Here is a 21,876-nt window from a genome sequence, read left to right as displayed (position 1 = left end):
TAAAGCATCCCGTTGCCCCAGGAACACTCTGGTCCATTTCATGAAAACACTTGAAGAGGAAGAGTTCGTTCGAAAACGATAATCCCGCAAGTAGTTTTTTTAATAATACTGCATGCAACGAAGTATTAATAAGTAAAATTAATTATTAAAAATGAGTAAAAAATAACGAAAGCTTTTAATCGACATACCTATCTAAAGGATTTTTTTAAATTTAAAAGCACAGCGAAGTCTAGTGAAAACTGTTAAGCTTGAAATACAATAAAACCTAGAATAGGCAAGAGCACATGCCAAATCAAATCAACAAGCTTATAAATGTTACAATTAATGGTTCATTAATTTTAATTAACATTTTAATATCGCTGTGAACATTATTATGTACTGCTATTATTATCGCATGAATATGCCATACTTTTTTTTTTCTAAAAACGATAAATATACAACATGATAATGATGGTCTATAGGCAAGACGCTATTTAAGTCATAAATGTATAGCGCAAACGAGCGTCAGAGGGACACAACCTCAAAATCACCCGATCTACGACATCCCTCAATTTGCAAATCCATACAAGCCAATGTCCTCCAACGCATGCTCAAATTCAAACGCGTTTACGCACACAAAGACAAAAACATCCCGCCCACAACACAGCGGCCAATCAGAGCGGAGCCTTCTCCCTCCCGCGAGAAAGCAACGATCCCATTGGCCATTCGTAATCTTGAATTTGGAAGGAATTTTTGGCCGTTTTAAATCACAACGCAGATGTGCGGTGCTATAGAGTTATCTCTATGGTTTTTATGTTTGTCGTTATGATAATCTCGTTATGGAGATGGCTGTTTTTGCGTTTATAGTCTGTGGAAGATTGGGATGCTTTTTTGTCTATATTTATATGAATATGCTGATGGCGGTTTATTTACATTCAGTCTTTTTCATTTATACACACACATTTTCGTAAGTACATTTTTATAGGGATTTTTATGAATCCTTCTAATTATGTGTTTTTTTGGTTGATGACAGTATATCTATAATATATTAGGAACTTTTACGCTTCCACTCTCCTTGATTGATGTTTTAAGAATGGATTATACAGATTGGTTTTATTATAAAAAAATATTATGGGGAGTAGGTACACAGAAAACCCATGTTTTTAGAATTAGCAAGGTAAAAAGTTGGTGGGTAGTACATATTTTCGGTCTATGTCACAAAACTCAACAACCAATCACATTGTTCTTCACTAATTAAAATATGGGAGTGTTACGGACCACTTAATAGAGATAAATATTCTCCTTGTTCTTTTTCAAGTCCAATTATGTCTCTTTTCAACACAGCATAAACACAATTTGACAGAAAGAGACAAACGACTGCCTACGTATTTAAAATAAAGTCATTAAACAGATTTAGGTTTTATTAATAAGACTCCCTTAGGGAGTTATTAAGCCGAGACTAAGAGAGGCACTAAGTATGGCACCCGAAGATAAGCCAAAGATTTTCCATACAGGAGTCATCTGGATATTCTAAGTACAGTATATAGATATAATAAGTATCATTAATGACCTTTTGCATGTACACTGCGAGGAGGCGATGAGAACTTGGAGAAGCGGATCGTGGTTGGTAACACAGAAGGCAAAATCACGTGACCATTCACCTGACACCCAGACTCATTGTCCTCAAAACTGTAATAAGAGAACTACCGACTGAAGAGAGAGGAGATGTATGTAATATAACTTACATGTATAATATTCCATCATATTTTGGTTGTAGCGGTATGCGGCTGATAAGTCCACCCCGCCGCCGGCCCTTAGCCCAAAGAGGGCGGCAAAAGTGGCCTTACTTTGGCCCTCCAGCTTGATGGCCAAGATTACACACACACACAAACACTACACATGGTAACACTTTAAAGTTATAGTCTTATCTGAACATTTTAATTGCACCTTGAAAAATCAAATACGAGAATAGCATTTTGAAGATTAACATGTATCCTCTAATTAAACGTAATTATAATTTTTATTAATTGAAAGATAAATATTGAAATATTGAATTATGTATCTACATTGTTAAAAACCAATTCGTTTAGTTTAATTTCACCGGTTTTTTAGGCGATTTTCCGCTATTGAAGCATTGCTTTACCGGTTCGATTACGGCAGGTGGTTCATGAATACCTTTTCTCACGAGAAATGTTAATTAAGAATTGTTTATAAATTTGATGTTAACAATACTGCAATTCAATAAAATTACGCGGCAATTCTCGTAAAAAAAGGTCCGTTCTTTCAAATTTTAGCTAACTTTTAGCTTCAAAACTGTTTTTGATAAACACTGTATTTCCTATATTATATACATACATACATATTTGCAATTAGGTTTGTTAGCGGACCATATGGGCCAAAACTAGCCAAGTATTTCACTGTTTTAAATGCTTATTTGACGGCTTTGTATATACAGCACGCTGTGGACCAATCACATTCAAACGAACCGACGCGTTGGATTTTTAAAATAATTCTATAAAACTAAGCTTAAACGTAATAACACGGATTTAATTTTCGGCAATGACAGTTCAAGCACGTTTCACACAACACATTTTATAGCCTAAATATTGTTTTGAAATTTCCTTTAGCACGAATATTATTCACAAATATTGATTTGTCGTCGTAAACTGTCACTGTCACTTGTCTAAAAATTTGGCAATTAAAAATACGTCTTAATGGCGTCGTCGACGCTTGGCTACAGATGGATAGATCTTGATTTTGAGGTATATTTTACGGTTCGTACACTCAGAATCGATGGATTGTAACGAGGATCGGTTTTCTGATATCTAATGTCCGGCTTTGCGTGGGATTGTTTTGTTACGAAATAGATTTTATGTAATCTAAAACGAATATAGATAATTAATTTACGGAGGTAAAGCTGCAAAACTGTGAACCACATACACATACGTGTCAAATTGTAGTGAAAAATACAGATAATGCCAAGCATTTTCTATGCTTTCCGAATTTGTATGATGATAAAGCTGAGATATGGATTTCCATAAAAAAGGATTATAGTCACATCCCATACTTACAATTGCATTGATCAAACTATGAAATATGTGTCACGGATTTCACTCTAGTATTTGAGCAACGTAAACACAATTTAACAAACTCAAATAAATAATAAAAACTGATTTAGTTTTTATGAGTAAAGTTTTTTAGTTCCACATATAACACACTACGTATATGCTGTCACTTCATTATATATAATATATTTTGTTTTGATTCAGACGTAATAACTCTTATGTAGGTTGTGTAGTCAAGAATTTTATTGAAATGTTTAATTGAATATCGTTCATATTAATATTTTTTTTTCTTTGATGTATATAAACGAGAATTTGTTCCAGGTTTCTTTCCATCTTAGTTATCGAGAGACTAATTATTGATTTTTTTGTGGAAATGTTTTAACTGTGCCTATTTTTAATACTTAACACAGATTATAGATTTATTTTAAAACGATTTATTAATACTGCGGAAGATTTTCTATTAAAAATATTTGATTTTGTGAATCTTTATTATTTTAACCACAGATTATATATGTAAACCATGAATAATTAATACTTGTACTAGTTGATACGATAGGTATTAATCACACGGCTCCAATGACAGGTTGATTTAGACAGGTAATTATATTACATGCAGTATTATTTTACACTGTATACGTACTTCATTTTTTCCGACACTAATGTTTTATGTTTATTATTTGGAACGGCTTAAGGATGAGGTTTATACAAATTTATAGAAGTATTTAATAAACTGTAACTGTATTTTTGTATAATTAAATTGAAGTACCATAGATATCGAAACATTTATATCGAGCACTCATCACACAACACGAAACGCAGGAAAGTCATTTTGCACCAAGCTCTACTCTAGGCTTTATTCCCGTTTAATTCGTATTTCGAATTCTGTTCAAATTTCGCGGGATATTTCGCAGTCGACCGCGCGCCGCGATGACACGACACCCTCTACGGCACGTGGCGGATGGGACGCGATCGGATACTACCCCTAGAAAAGCAGCATAAGAGAATGAGATTTTATCATGGAGTTTTACAAATATTTTCAAAAAGAAAAAAGACAATTACATTTCACAATTATTACTGTAATTGTTTATTAAAAAATTAAAGCAGACTAGTAGGTTAAATTGAGTTAAAATATTATGTGTATTTATTTCATTAGCATTCACTTAATCTTACTTAACGAGGTTAAGAAAAAGATATGCGTTATACTAATTGTATATTTTATTTATTTTTACTGTTATACTCGTAGCTTGATTTACTGAAGTCCACGTCTAATTATAAAAAAATGCCAGCAAAGTTTCCAAGCGCAATTTTTTTATACTTATGTTTCATAATTGTTTTGAAGACCTATTTCTATTCATTCTATATTCAAAATTGAAAATTCACGATTCATATTTTATATGTAGAATTCGAAGAATCTGTATGTAAAATGTTTATTGTCTGGAACCTTTCGTATCAATAAATATTTTTCGTGTTTATAGGTCTTAAATTTATAGAACGACGACGCACAATTCGAAATATTTATTGTTTATCTTTGTACAAGCCTTTGTTAGACAAATCATGATGTAAATCGTTGTTATTAACTGTAACAACAAGTGTAAACTCTAATACAGTTTTAAATAAATAGCTATGATTCATTTTTTTATTACGACCTACTTTTTGTACTATGCTCTACCTACATATAATAATGTATTAGTAGTCATATAATGTAATTATAAGTATGTATACAATGTTATCTAATGGGTTCTATGTTGACTAATTGCAAATCGACCGTGCACATGTAAGCCATGAACTTAAGTAAACTTTTTATATTAATTTAGTCCGAAGTTAAATCCAGTAAGTACCTAATAAAATCAAATATTACAATATCGTAGTGAAAAGATTTTTTTTTTCATTACTACTCGGGCCGTGGAAAAAGTAACATGTTAGAATGAAGAAAATCAGATACTTATGAAAATATCTTAAAGAACTTTTATACACGTGTAAACATGAGAACTTTAGACTCAAGGAATCTGTGTTTTATTTAAATTTATTAAAAAAAGTGCATTTGCTGTAACATTGAAAGACTTCTGACTTCTAAAATACTTCATTAATTATAATGATTAAATTATTCAACTAAATCCTGAACTTTTATTGATTAATAGAGTATAAATTAAAAATTACACTTGTCTATTTATATAAATATACTAGTGGATTCGACAGACGTTGTCCTGTAGGTACACACGTCTTTTATACAAAAAATAAAATAATGAAAATTAATCTCAACTCCACTTGTACACACAAAAAAATTAATCAATCTCTCCAGTCAATGTTTCCGGCCGGTTACGAGTTTAATTACGAACACATGCACAAAAGATTTATTTATATGTATAATATATATATATATATATATATCTACCAGCTGTTTGAATAAATAAGTTACCTAGAAAGCAACTGCATCATCATCTGTCGGGCTGATTTGTGAATGTATACCAGGGTGCCATCCAAACGGATACAAAGAAAATCATTGAAATCGGTGCAGCCATCTAAGAGGAATTCAGTGACAGTACACACGTACAGTAGAATTATATATATAAAGATTTATTTGTTACAAAATAGTACACGTTCATAGTTTACAGGTTTTGTGATTTATTATATCTCAAAGGATATATTGGTATGTATTATCAAACAATATGATTGATCTCGTATGTCCGTCTAGATTAATTGTTTCTAATTAATTCTAAAGATTACATATTAGCTTACTTAGTGAACTATATCATTAAAAAATTTGATTTGAATTACCAATTGTATTTTCGAGTTTTCCATACAATATGTGTTCTTCATACGAACTTTTCTATATAGATCTATCTTTACGATTCAGGGACTCCTGGATTGAGTGTCATGACCTAGTGCTGACTCCCGTAGGATATATGGAAGTCATACTTATCACTCCCTTAGTCTATACTTTTAAGAGTACTAGAGGTAACAATGCAAAGCTGTGGAAACTTCGTTTATAACAGCATATTAGAGAAATCACAAGCAAACGAACGTCTTTTTTTTTTTTTATAACACAGGTGAAAAACGGACTGGAGTCCCATCTGATGTTAATTGATACCGCCGTCCTCGCATGTCAGAAGACTCGGCTGCCAGACGGACACTCCACTGCTAGAAGGCTCGCGAGTGTGTTACCGGCCTTGCAAAGTTGGAACGCTCTTATCTTGAAGGACTATGGCCCTTAGGAGGGACTTAGGATACGAAATGGTTCGAAAATACTTCAGTCGATAGCTGGTTCAAAATAGCGGTGGTTCGCGGCAAAATGCGATGCATTCCTATGGAACGATGGACATCCAGGTGATACGGGAATTTCGTATTCTTCCTCGATAACCGATGATGAATTTCCTACTCATTTCCGAACTCATTCCCTTATAAATTCTATAAATTAAAGAAATCGATCGTACGTGAAAAGCTTTTATTATACGTTATGCTAAAATCAACTCTATTGACACTAAACAAGCTTCAATTCGGGTTTAAAATGAGTCAGCTTTGCTTTTATTTGTCGATTTATCAAAAATTAGCTAAGGCGGTGCCTAATCAAGTTGAACCAATTACATATCGTCGTCTCTTTCTTTAGGTAAATTCTAGGTAAAATGTTTAGTACCTAAATGTAAGAAAAGCAAAAATCAGTCTGTACGACTCTTGCGTGATGGCGAAACAGTTATTGTTTATGGATGACGATTACGTGTCCTTTAACTAAGAATAATATGAGATAAATAGATGCAGATATATACAAACTCTAGACGAGTGTCTTTGGGAGGTGATATTACTCAACATCAGGTGACTCTGCCGCCTGATTCACCTCTGTTACATAAAAAAAGTATAGCATAACGTGAAGAGGAAATATTAATGAGGGCGTCCACTATTACCTGTTTATTTAGCATAAGTTACTTAATTGCACCAATCAGAAGGTGTATAGACTTAACAGTGAGGGTGTGGGTGTGTATTTTAGTGTGTGTAACTGAAGCCTGTGTGAAAATCGGCTAGATTTACAGACATTAAATGTCTGATTACGTCTTAAGGATATCTTTATTGAAAGAGTTTTTATAGAAAAGGGGACAAACGCGATAGAGACTCACCTGATGTTAAGTAATACTAGCGCCCATGGACACTCTCAATGCCTGAGGGCTCGCGAGTGTGTTGCCAGCCTTTTAAGAATTGGTACGCTGTTTTCTTTAAGGAGCCTAAGTCGTTGTATAGTGCATATTGCATTATGTATAAGATGTGTGTGCCATGTATACATAACCAACAAAATATTTTGATTCCATTAAAAATGTCAATATTTTGCTTTGCAAGAGTTTACACAGGGAGAAGATAAGTAATAAATACGGTAATTATAAGCATGTCTAACACATTTTCTATTAGAAATTTCGAAGCTGGCAATATTCCCGTTTTTAAATATTCATTTATTTGCAACTTATGTATGGCCTATTTCCGACTTAAATATTATAAACCAATTAAATCCATTAATCTTGTCTAAGCACATTTTAAAATAATAATATATCTATGAGTCGAGAAAACTATTAAGCTGCGAGAGTAAGCGAGGAATGGGGAGAAACAGCTTTTTGACGTAATATTGGTCAAAGATAAAAAGAGCAATCGAAATAAAGGAATGAAACGGAAGTAATAGTTGTGAGATGGACGCAACACGATCCGACCACACTCAGTGCTCACCACTTCCCTGGGAACAAGACCGCTCCCATTACAAACACTTGAAGACTATTTAATTATATTCTTATTAGCTATAAATTATATGAAATAGAGTGTTAAAATCTCATTTATATTGATATTTCTGTTGCTTAGATAGCATTTGTTTTTTTCTATGTTTTATAATTTGTCTCTGCACAAAGACACAATTTAACATTACGATAAAGCCTAAGTTAAGGCTAATAAGTAATTAAAAACTAACCTAATTTACTAAAAAGGATATTTAACATAAAAAAGTTTCCAATAACACTAACTACTAACAGACTCTATTTAGGGGAAGACACTCTGTTCTTTTGTACAAATTTTTATCCACTTACTACTGTTCAGTGAGCAGTGTTGGCCTTGTGGCTTCAGCGTATGGCTGTCAGAGGTGGTGGTGGGTGGGTATGTCGATGGGGGTCGTGGGTCGATCCACGGCTATGCACCAATGAGCTTTATTTTTGTTTACTTTCTTTAACATTTGCACGAACGGTGAAGGAAGACATCGTGTGGAAACCGGCTTGCCTTAGCCTCAAGAAGTCGACGGCTTGTGTCAGATAAAGGAAGCTGATCTTCTACTTGCCTATTAGATTGACGACTGACAATGAAACAGATACAAAAATCTGAGGCCCAGACCTAGAATGGTTGTAGCGCCACTGATTTTTCAGCACTTAATACTAACGAACACTTACACTAATTCTATGTGACATATGACACAAGACCTACGAGTTGTTAAAAAATTAGAGAGTCTAATATAGAAATGTATCTGCATACATTAATATTTTATGGCATTTGCTAATTAATTAAATTCAAGAAGGCAGAGATGACTTTTGTTATAGTAAATCCTCAAACGCATGTCTATTAAATGCCAGAATTATATCGACCATACAATGCGCAGAGGCGATGTTAACTTGGAGAAACTCATCATGGTAACACAGATGGAGAAAGATCACGTAGCCGTTCACCAACAAGGTGGACCGGTCAAGTGTAAGATTTAACGTCCTCAAACTATACACTGTAATATTTTTAGTTACACATTTTTCGGTTACGCGTCACATTTTTTCGTTACGCGCCATTCTCTTCTCCCTACTACGGTTGATTCTAAAAAATTCGAAGCCATTGATAACAAAAATATGTAATAACGATAACAATGATAGTAATAATTCTATTATAATAAATCAAATTCTGTAATATTCGTAGTAATAAGGTAAAATAAAATAATTGTATTGTTTGTATTCATTCGTAAAAGCCTTTTGTTAAACTTTATCTAATTTAACTTTATTTAACCAATTTCAGTAAAGTTGCATATTTTAGTTAATCATTCGAAAAATAAGGTCATAAAGAAGATACACGCACACATTTCTTTTTTTTGTTCCCTTTGGAGTCAAGACTCATGGGCCGTAGACTTCAAGTGCACATGTGCTTATTAAAGATTTAAGTTGACACCTGGTAATAGTACCGGTGACCTCAGAGCCGGTGCTTTCCTCGCTCAACAAATAAGTATCGCAATACGAGTAAAGGCTGCTTAAAGGTATATGGCCAGGCACAAAACTTTTTACATTTGTTTCAATTTAATATTTTTAAATTATTATTATTACTATTTTGGTTAAAAATATTGTTCTTTAGGACTAATCTAATTTTTTTACGTGTTGTAAATTAAATGGTTTTTAATTAATTTGTTTTAAATTTAAATATAATATTTTGAAGTTCTAAAGTTTAATTACTACATCGGTTATTGGTGTCTCGATTCGAAGTAGCTTCGCCATCTGTGTCGGCAACTTTGAACGCCATTATGAATGAATCAGTAAAACTTTTTTTATCAACGCAGCAAACAGTAACGATTTTTTTCTGGTTTATTACTTGTATACCTACGTGAAGTATACAAGACATATTTGTATTTAGATATAATCCATAGTTGTCGTTAGTATGGTTAACTACTGGGGTGAAACAGACTAATGTCTGTAATTGAATAAAGTATAAGGAGGTCTTACTATATTTTCATATGAATGAAGAAGCACTATTCGCCTATAAATTACTGTAATTTAAAAGTAATTGAGTAATAATAAAAGATTTTTGACATTATTTCTCCTTTTATTTTAGATACTTTATACTTAAACATATTTATATATCAATCATGCCATTTTTTTAAGTACCCTGTTTAGGCAAAGGCCACCTCCAAATCCGCCATTTCTGCACTGTGCCAAAGACCTAAGGCATAGCAAAAGAAATGTTATATAGCATATTTAAGAAAGGATTAGATACTGATTCAACCACACTGTGTCATAGTCCCCGGGCTCTTGGTCACGTAGTGCTTTTTCTGAAGTTTCGCTTTCAATGCGCGTGACCAGCTTTGTATCGGGGCCAGTGGTTAAGCCTATCAAAAACTAAGCGTTTATATTACATCAATAAAATAAAAATAACATTTCTAAAATAGACACCAACTATAGGAAGGAATAGTTTATTTATATACAGTATTTATTATTCATTTATTCAAGTAACATATATTATTTATAAAAAAATACTAAAGATTTAGAAGATTTAGAACACTTAATACAAAAAGGTTTACTATAGGAAAATACCAATATGTAAATGCACACAGTTAGTTAATTGTGTGCATGACATAATTATTTTATTAGTGTAAATCAGTGTGTCTCAAAACAACTTTTAGTTTTAAATTAATAATAGTATTAAGATAACACTAATACATGTACTATTAATAATAGTCTACAAGTCTATTGCAGCTAGTTTTTATAACAGTGTGTCAGGCCCTGTACCGAAAAAAAGAACGATCAATATTGCAGCATCTTTTGCAGCAGGTGAGTTAATTGGCAATATTGTACCTTTAATCGTGTTAAATTTGATTTCTAACTAATTTATCGGTTGCTGGGATTGGTGCTTAAAAATTAAGTTTCGCTAAAAGACACAAATTTAGAAATATAAGTTGCTTGTAAATTTAAGTTAATAGCTAGATTTAAAAAAGGAACTCCTAGAATCATGTTTTCTTTTGATTCGTAGGCTATGTTTAAATAATTTAGTAAAGTATAAGCTTTTCTAAAGCGGATAAAAGTCCAGTATATAAGCGCCCTAATACGTAATACGGAAGTTATTTTAAGACATCTTACATTGTTATCATTTTTTATACGATAAATACAGAATACAGACTGACTTGACGAAACTGTAGATTACTTGCATTAGAATAAAAGCATTATTTTATTCCTCTACTACCTATTTGAACCCATAAACAAATGCAGAGTAGTGTATGTGACCGCCACGTTCGGAGTTGTCATGTTAAAGATAACTAGCTACCCGAAAACCTTGAAACATGCTAAAACCTTCCGCATAAATCATTGGTAAAACCGCAATCAATTCCAAGACTCCTTCGCATTAACAAGCTTTACAACTTTTGTCTAAAACTCAATTGTATACTATTATCGTTGGGGTAATCGTTCGTAAAAAACGTTTTGGTTTGACCGATTTTTCTTCGACTTTGCAAATCCCACTACAAAAAATGTTTTATATTTTATTATATATTTTATATTGCGTGTTCGAGAAGATTCACTATTACGTTCGTGTCCCACAGACCAGGGCTTTGCCCAACCTTAGGCGGGTTCAAACGACTTTCCCGTCTACGCATTCAACACTCGCTCGTATGAGCATGAAATTGGCAGTAATTTTCGTAATAATATGTAGCATATGATAAGATTCACTATTAGATCCGTGACTCTCGTAGGGCTTTGCTCAACCTAAGTTGACCAAATAACGATTCATTGTACGTATTCAACACGTATGAGCGACATACGGTGATGGAGAACATCGTGAGGAAACCGTTCTTCGTCCCAATGCTAAACTCAACGACGTGCCAGGCACAGAAGGCATCAGCCTTGTTTTTTTTGTCATCCTTTTTTAAATACATTGTCTTTTCACTGAGACATTACTGATATCTATTAAGGGGAAGACACTTTGTTCTTGTGTTCTATTCACTTATCAATACGATTACGTGTACTAACACAAATTCAAATAGTTTTGTGTTTGAGGTTTTTGTGTTGTTTCCTCAGGCGGATTTTTTTAAATCTATGTTTACTGCAGTTATTGGAAGATTAAGGAATGCTCTACATAGTTTTAAGATTCTGGGAATATTTTTTTTCATCTACCTTCATTAAGGTACACATCCATTGAGTACATTTTAGTGAATGGCGTTTTTTGTGGGCAACACTTGACGAAATCGCTGTGAAATTAGTTGGCTCGATGGTTGTGTGGTGCTAGTTATAGCGGTGTTTAACGCCTCAGAAATAAATGTCTTATAAAATCTTAAGTTTATTTAGGCGTTTGTATATTTTTATAAATAAAATTATACAAACGTGATATTTTGGTGTTTTTGTCAGAACGATTCAAAGGCAGCTTTCAAATCATCTTGGAGCAATACATAATGCGTTTGTTATAATTATGTTTGTGCTTGGACTTATTATATATTATAATTTGCATATATAGTTTTATTGCCTTTTTCTGCTTTTCTGTTGTGTTGTTGGCTTATATAGAAATATAGTATAGACATTGTACTAATTTAGTAAAAAAAAATAAGTTAATTTAATTTTAGTATATAAAACTTTTTATATACGGAAAAGTTTTTGGCAGAAATATAAAACGCTATCGCATATAAAACCGCTTATATTCGCCCCACGCCCTCATTTTTATTCATCAATACATAATTCAACTGTTAGTGACTCATCCGTTTGTATGTAAATGGAAAATCATACGGAGATTCACACAAAATAATATTTAATTGAAAAATGTTTTTGTTAAAATATTCTTCATTGTGGTATATTTTTTGTATGTAACTAAATTACTGAAGGGATTTTAGTGAATTTTGAATCAAGATATCCTATTTATTTTAATAACAACACTGACCAGGTAGTTATACAAGCTATCGGATTGCCAATATATATATTGGCAATCCGCAATCGATTCCTTCACCAGGAATCGAACCCAAACCAAATCAAATTACAATGAAAGTTTTACTAAACCGCTGATTGACCGCTAGGGTCATTCTCGGAACCACTTTTCTTAAAGATTCTCCGTATTTTTTTTATATTTCATGGGGCATACAGGCACGGGACAAGGCTCATCTAAAACCTCGCAAGCGGGTTACGGCCTCGTTTCTTGAAATCATATTAGCCTTAGTACTTTGTCTTAAGATAGAGGAGGATTTATATAATTCAATATAAAAATCTTCACTTTACTCTTTTACAATATCCGTTAAAATGTATCTGTTTATCATTAATCTATGCAATCGTAGTGAATGTTGAGTGAAAGTTGGATAAAAATAATAATTACGATCACAATAACGTTTATGTAAGATATTCGAACGGATTCAATTAATTTGTTATTTTATTAATTATATCGTAGAAGGTTGGCATTTTGTTCCATATAGTAGTTAAATACTAACAGATGAAACATTTCCTAAACGAATAAATAAAAATACACTAGAATTGGTCAAGCCCACTTCGAGATTTGCGCTTAGCATATTTTGTGATTCATTTTTATTTATATACAGAAAGGCTAATAAAAACTGTGGTGTTACGACCTTTTAAGTCTGGACCTCAGATTTACCTGAATCTGTATTGATAAATTTTCTAATAGGCAAGTAGTTCATCAGTCTGTCTGACACACTGTAAAGGTTGACGATACATTTCATCGGTCTTCATAATGATGCGTATATAAGAAAGACCATTGGTGCACAGCCGGGGATCGAACCTATGACCTCAGGGATGAGAGTCGCACGCTGAAGCCAATAGGCGAACACTGCTGCTGTGTACCCTTAACCCATTTCCTCACTGTATTATGTTACGAATGTATTAAACTTAAATTTATTTGCGATCTAATTCTGTTGATTTCTATATAACTTTTGAATTGTAATTCTATGCGTTAAGCTCTCGCACCAGGGTTCCATACTTTAAAATTTGATTTCGGTTTGTCCATACCACGTGGAAAAGTTAAGCGTTTGACATTCTTAAGTAATATTCAGAAACTTTACATATCTTTGGATATTAAGTTGTTTGTTGTTGTGATAAGCATTTTTCCTGTGCAATCTAATTATCTACTTGTTACTCACCATCTCCGCTTTGGTTGCTGCTGTGCGCGTGATACTGCTCATCTGAAAAGTCGTACTCTAATTTAGATTAGCACATCTGCTCTCGACACAATTGTGGCTATTATAAATCTACACAAAATATTCTGGATTAAAATCGATTTTTACTTTTTAAAGTCTTAACTTGAAATTATATGCAATCAAACACATGACTTGTAAAAAAACAAGTCTTGGAACTAGAGTTAAAAAGTCGTGAGATCCATATACCAAGACGGTTAATTTATTCAGTCAGTATTGAGGGAGCCTCTGTCTTAAGTTATTACGTAATTGGCTAACCTAACAACATCTTAGAGTGACCATATCAATATTTATAAATATTGTAACGTAATTATGTAATGTAACATAATCGGCTGGACCGAACTTATTTAATTAATTTTAATTTTCTATTTATACATGTTTAATTATTATTATTTTTTGTGTGTTAAACACATACATTGGCCATCGCATGAAAATACCATCAATGTATCTCACAAGTAATAGGTACATATAAATTAGATTATTTAGTGTGATTGATAAAAATTCAATATTCTACTAAATTTTGCTAAACTAACTTACGTTACACAGTGAACTCACCTCCATTCCTGTGATCCGTGCTCATGAGCTCCTGGCTCTGAATGGGTTGGTGTATTAACACCTTCTGCTGAGGGCTGTGCGGATCAATGCCCTCCACCTCCAATAGAGGAGCGTGCTCGTAGCCATGAACGACCAAGGGTGCGTGGAGATCCATGGTTGCTAGTGCATTGTCTGAGCTGTTACCGCGAATGCATTATCCTGGAAGAAAGATATTGTTAAAAAGAATATTTATTTATTTATAAACATTTTAGTACAGTAATAAGAAGAAGGATAACTAGCGGCTTTATCGCTATTGAGCGATCTCTTCCAGGCAACCATTGTGAAAAAAAATTGATAAAATGAGCGCACACAGTGCAATAACTTCTCTTCTCTTTATAACTAGGCTCGTAACATGTTTTATTTATACAAAACTTCCTAGTTATATTTATTATTATTGGAGTAGAGACTCCTGGGCAAGCGTAAAGGCCCTAATTAAGAAGTTAAAGATTTAAGTTTCCGTCAAGTAGCTAGTATCGGTGACTCCAGAGCTGGTGCTTTCCTCGCTCAACGAATAAGTATCGCAATAAAGCAAGGAACTGCCACTAAAAACACTGCCCCAGGGATCAAACTTTTAAAATTTGGTTCAATTTTTAAAATTTTATTATTATATAGGTTAAGAATATTATTATCTAATACACACAAATATAGATTATTTACATACAATATGAATTAATAATAGATAAATAAAACGTGAAATTAGTTTAAAACCCAAGCTTTTTTAGAGGCGAGGGAATATAAATCTGCTTCCGTTTTGCAAATATTATTCATTTAAACAAAATGTCCTGGACTCGTGGCTAGCTCTTCCATTGTTCGCTTTTATATATAATCTACGAATGAGCGGATATTCGAACAGTTTTTATTCATATTCGTATAACCACAATATTTAGATTTAGTACTCTTAACATACTAACGCTAGAAGCATTTCCTCGCTGCATTGCGATACATATTACGAGAGCGAGGAAAGCACCAACTCTGGGACCATCGGTACTATCTACCAGGCGGCTACTTAAGCATAAATCAATTATTTAATAACGACACAATTACCCAAAATAATTATTTCTATTTAAAGGGATGATATGAATAATTTGAACGAGTATGTTTAGCGAACTTAATAATAATTTAATTTAAGATTTATTTGAAACCAAGTATTAATTAGAAAAAATATTGATAGCGTTTTTTTATAATCAAGACCTTCCATGAACAGAATCGACACCGCATCCATAGTTCGTAAATCGCCAACCAGCGTTCCTATTGTTCAAAATATTCAAATATCATCTTATTATGTATGTGTTCTACAATTTACACCAACTTTTCTAGGTATCTTTCAAAATGCATTTAAAAAGCAGTGACGCTAAAACTGGGTCTTGACCTCAGATTTTTGTATTTGTTTCCAGGTTATTATTTCTTAATATTCAGGTGATCAGTCGTGTAAATCTGACATACGCCGTCGAGTTTAAAGCATGCCGGTTTCCTCACGATGTTTTTCTTCGTCGTACGAGTGAGTGTAAAATTAGAAGCATATAGAAAAAAGTCCCCAAGAGATGTCGCTCCAGTTACTAGGCCACTGCTCGTATAAAAATAACGTATAAAATCACTATCCCAATAAATAATCAGTCGCAAAGGTAATTTAAATAAATAAAAATCTATGACGTCGATAATGTGATAATAGTAATCAGGTAGCTTTATATCAAAATGAACGAAGTCGCCGTACACGATATTAAAATAATCGAAAGATATTTGAGGTTTTTTTTAATTCAATAAAATATACATAGAGATAATGTTTTGATACAGAAGTTCTGTCGGAGACTCAATACCAATGCTTTCGTTATGACCTCCTCAAGAGTAAATGAAAACGTGTTCCTCATTGATAACGAGTATATCAAAAATACTTGGGCTATTGTAAACTGTACAACAATCACTTAAGACGCTATCTCGTAAAACACTTACAAAGAACGAGTATCATAAGTGTAGTTAAATATGTTTAGTATTGATCTAGAATATTCTACACTACTAAAGCTTGTCTTGGTTCACAGTTTTTAATAGGGTTGAACAATATAGCAGTACTATCAGGAGTTATAGACAAGTAGAGATAAATAGATTTGTAGAAGAACTAAAGCCACTGACATAGTAAAAACGGCATATACCTTAATAGCAGTGGGCGCATGGCCGGGGCAAAAATGTCCTGGAACCGAAACAAAGGCCAGTCGGTGAAGCGTTGGACAGCCTGCCACTAGGTGGACAGATGACCTGGTCAAGGGCGAAGTAAGGCGTTGGATGTGAAGCGCCATATGACAATAGACTGAAAAGGTTCCATTCTAACATTGGTAATTTTTTCGTAAATAATACAAGTTCATTGACAGAAAATTAAAATATCTTCAGATAAATACTTGTTATCGAACGCCTTGTGTAGTTGTTCACATTGTGTCTTTATTCCCATAGCCTTGCGCATCGCGAATGTTTTTGTGTCTTAAAATAGTTATACACGTACGCAGAAATTGAGGGAAACAGGAAAATTTATATTCCTGTTTTGTCTAAAAGAGTTTTAGTATACATTATATTTTATATGTATATATATTATATGTTATTTTTAGGATTTTTCTATCTCCTTTGTGCATAGAGCATTATTGATATATTCAAGTCTATAAGCGGGTTTGAATCCAGTCGTAATCATAATTTGGACTTGTTTCTGATTGGACATAGTCAAGATAATGCATTGATACCCGTGATCCACTTGGTTACCACTGGGTTTCACATAAAGTAACCCTTACAAAACAAAAAATAACCAATGGCACTACAACCTCTAAGGGCCTCAGATATCTTATGTGATATTTATATTCTTAATAGTGATCAGCCTGAGCCATACACGCCGATATTAGTATCTAAAGCCGGCTTCCTCTGTATATTTTCCCTTTGAGTAATTAAGATACTCTTTCGAAGTCTTCGCGGTTGTAGCGGATTAAACAGTTCTTATCCGGAGCTGGATATATTCGATAGTGGGCTGATAAGTTTTAAAGAAGGCGTTCTTCTATCTCGTACCTAATTTGCAATTTTTTTGCGTAATAAAAAAATTCAGATATTTTTATTTTATCTTGTATATATTTTTATTGTATTTTATTTGTCACACATTTTTGATAACAGAGATTTTAACATATACTATAGATTATGTATGATATAAACTTTACTAAATAAATAATAATTAAGATTAAAATTCTCAAGTCACCTATCCTAAGAATCTTCTATAAACGCTCTTTTCTCAATATATAATCTCAAAAAATCCTGTCTTGTTATACTTTGATTTAATTTTATTTCTTGCATCCTCCTTTAGTAAGTAATAAATAATGTATGGGTAACCATCAGATTCATCTTTCACACGTCATTATGTTGTTATGTTTTTGTCTCATTTGGTGGTAGAATTATCAGAAGGATCTGTTACTTCCTTTGGATGAATCAGTGGTTGTTTTTTAATTTTAGAAACCATGTCGAGACAGGTACTAAAACTCTCCTAGATTGTACTATTTGACGTTTGATTAATTAAACAAAACATTTAACCAACAGGCTGACATATAAAAAGTATATAGTTAAGCCGTCTATTTCTATAAGTCTTTACAATGCTCATGCAGTCACGCATACTTTAGGGTTTTTACGATTTTTTTGTTGATTAGATATACCATTAAGACTTATGAATGTTAAATTAGAAGCATTTAATATGTATTTTTTTGTCGTTCATCAGTGTACATTGTGTTACCTGAATGAATAAATGAATTTTAATTTGAATATTTGTTATCTTATACACAACTATATTACTGTTATTTATAAAGTTTTATTATTATTATTCACTATCAGGTAATGGACCAGATATTTTAAAGAGACAACTAAGCGAATTAAAATAAAGAAAAAATAAAACAGCCAATTGGCACTAATAAAAATACAAAGAATATAACAAAAAATGATCTCAAATATAAGTTATAGCAACTCTGTAAATAATAAATTGTAAAGGCACTTAGAATTGAAATATCATGTAAAATTAGAGATTAAAAATATAATAATTAATATAGGGCCACATAGGTCCATACTTATATAATCTTCCTATATTTTTATTTCTTTTCTTTTTTCATTAAAAAAAGACTATTATATATTAATATTTTATAATCTACTACTAATAGTACTCGTATGGTATATGAAAGGACGCAATCGAAGCTGTGAACGAAGAGTTCTAAGGACCAAGAGCCTAAAAATGCCAAATGTGTTAAAGTCAAATATGAAATTAGGTTGAAGATTACGTATAAACACAAATTAATGATGTTTTATTATTTGATTTTGAGTCACAGCAGTCACTGAAACACGGAAACGTAATCAATTTAAATACAATTAAAAAAAGTAGATCGGAGTAGACACTCTTGGGCCTTGGAGTTCAAGTGCCCTATTTAAAGATTTAAGTTGACGCCTAATTTATAAAATTGTAAATACTGTATATTTGACTGTTATGATTACTAATAATATATTTTAAAATATGCTCTATATATATGCCAAAGAGTTCATAAATTATATATTATCTGTACCTAATAAAGACAAAAGGATTAATAAGCTATTATATTATGTATAGTATTATATATAAAATGGCGTCGTTCTCACGTTGACAAAAAACAATGACATTGAACCGTACGTAATTGACTCACTAACAACCGAAATGTTAGACAAAGGCATATTTAATTATCACTAGGATATATATAATGTTCGTTTTATGTGGGACTTTATACACTTTGAAAAACTATTATAATCTTAGAGAGATTTTATTGTTGTTAATACTGTATTGATTAACAAGATTGGGAAAAAGTGTTTTAAATTGAATAAAATAATCATATTTAAAACACTATTTACTTAGTGATAATTAATAACAAAATGAATATTGTATTCAACATTTCCGAAATAAATGAACACACTAATAAAAAACATTAATAAATGTTTCTAATAAGTCAAAAATCATATTCACCTCCAATTTGCAATTCAGCCAACCTGTAAAACCCGTCTACGTTATTGAACATAATGCTATCAAGGACATTTAGGCATTACATTTAAGTGGGCTTTTGAGATTTGTTTGAAAACTTTACCTATATATTGTGAAAATAGAACACCAAGGATTTAATTGTTTATAATTTTTTTATATCGAGTCAATACCGTTTACGACATCGTTTAGAACAACATATGGTTTTATTGACTACAATCAAAGGTCCCAGCTGTACTCTATGGAATAAGATACTTAATTACAACGTCATCGGCTGTCACGACTATCGAAGTAGTTCCTTTGATGTCGTTATAACAGATTTTGACAGTATTTCTCCAGTATATAGTTCATACAGGTTTTAAAGATACCAAAATATATTTCATATTATTTTTCTTCATATATTTATTATCTATAAGAATTCCTAATGTTTCTATGGTCAACTGTTACGAATAACCTCGAATCAAAAGATATGCCAGTAATCTGCATGCACTTAAATGATTTAAAAAGTATTTACCATTTTATATAGATATTATATTTAAAGTTAAATAAATTTTAGTAAATAGTTATTCAAATAGTTTCACAAATTATAACAAGCCAATTACTAATGAAGCGTAAAAATTTCGATGAAAAAAAGGTAAAAATAAGTTTTGTAAACAATGCCAATTTTCCGGTACATTTGATCGCGTGACCCCTGCGTAAGCGCAGCTCTGAAACCATTAAGTCCCTTTCATCACATTTAAAGGTTTTCGAAGTCACATTCGCGAAAATATTTTTTCTAATACGTAGGTACGGCAAAAAAATGGGACCGTTATTTTTAAATATATATATTTATTTCAAACACACAAATATACAGTTTTTACAATATTCTTAACCTACACAGTAATAATGATAGTTAAATATTGATAAGTAGAAAATTAAAACCATTTTAAAAAGTTTGATCCCTGTGGCAGCATTTCCTCGCCTAATGTTTTCGAATTACATCTACGATTCGATTAAAAGTCGATTCAAAAACAAACTTTTTATCCCCAACATACCAATAGTCCTACCCTCGCGTGACTGCCCTTAACTCATTTGAATATTAAACTATTTCCGTTGCAACAAGTGGACATTTACTACGTGTTTACCCACGATAATTTGAATTAGCGTGTGAATTATAAGGGGAATATTGAATTAATAAAATAACTTCATAGTGAATTATCGTCTCGTTGCGTTTTTTATTTAGCTAACGATAAATTTTGATCAGTAAATTGTTTTTATAATACATACATTATCCTTACAATAATAAACTAATACGATAATGACGAACAAAATAAAATATGTAATATTAAATACATAATATATACAATATCGCTACTGTGACCTCACTCTGCGAACATATTGTCAGAGTGAGCATTCAGTAAGCGCAACGTCTTTGTAAACGGAGATCTGCGCAACAGACTCTTTGCTGGCTTTCGCCATAGAACATATTCCCTAGCTACAAAAAAGCATGTTTTTGGAGAAAACTTGGGTTGCTCACCAGTCCAGCAAGACCATAAGTATATATTTTTATGTCACCGCTGCCTGCTAGGGGTCAGGAGCGAGTGCATTTTAAAGTTCATTCAGTGATTGGCAGAAACTGATCAACATAGAACATTCATTTTTTACCGTTCAACCAGGAATGTGAATACACCGTGGATATTGCCGAATAAACCAGACTAAGACTAGTGTTTCCCAAAGTTTTTTAAGACAAGGGCCCACCTTAGTCTTTCTAAAGTTCAAAACACATAATTTTTATTACAAAACAATTGAATGGTTCAGTGTTCACTTAAGAAATTTAACTGGAAAGAAATCAATACAGAAGAAAGTTAACGAAGAACAGTAAGTAAATTTACAAAACATAATGTAATACTGAAATTTAAATTCCAAATAATTTTAGTAACGTAAAATTCTATATAAATTTATTATTTTAATTCAGTGACATCCTTGCGCTTGATGCTTACTGAACAGAGATTTTATATTAGATTCCAAATTGGTTAGTTTCACTCTCAAGTCTCCATGTTGTTATATGCAACCAATTTCTATTGCCCCCCTTAACAATCAAATTCGCCCATTGTGGGTCATGTTCCCTATATTGGGATACACTGCTCTAGACTGTTCCATACAAAGTTCTGGTCGTATTTAAGTGTTAGAATTAGTTTAAAAGTCACAGTAAATAGAGAAAAACGAAAATATGCGAACCACGAGTCGTTTATGGTTTTAAGGAATCAAAACTACACTTGAACATACGTCTCAGACAATTTCAATAATTTTGAGTACCCAATTTACTTTAAACCACTTACCTAATATACTACAGATTAACGAACAAGCATAAACAATAGAGA

General features: G+C 32.3%; 1 protein-coding gene across 2 annotated transcripts in view; it reads right to left on the bottom strand.

The window, feature by feature from the left end:
- LOC123715199 (paired box protein Pax-5) overlaps positions 1–21,876 on the bottom strand; it is a 69,571-nt gene that overhangs the window by 31,383 nt on the left and 16,312 nt on the right. The window contains exons 2-3 of one of the 2 annotated variants that reach the window (XM_045670111.1): positions 14,476–14,673; positions 13,867–13,923 (exon numbers count right to left, since the gene is read on the bottom strand). In XM_045670111.1, coding sequence (XP_045526067.1) covers positions 13,867–13,923; positions 14,476–14,629 — 211 coding nt within the window. In that variant the 5' untranslated portion in view covers positions 14,630–14,673. The remainder of the gene's footprint in view (positions 1–13,866; positions 13,924–14,475; positions 14,674–21,876) is intronic. The other variant, XM_045670112.1, reaches the window with a different exon arrangement.

Source organism: Pieris brassicae, chromosome 10 (genome assembly GCF_905147105.1).
Source record: "Pieris brassicae chromosome 10, ilPieBrab1.1, whole genome shotgun sequence".
Classification (NCBI taxonomy): domain Eukaryota; kingdom Metazoa; phylum Arthropoda; class Insecta; order Lepidoptera; family Pieridae; genus Pieris; species Pieris brassicae.
The sequence above is the reverse complement of the archived record's forward strand: the minus strand, read 5'-3'. Positions and strand labels throughout refer to the sequence as shown.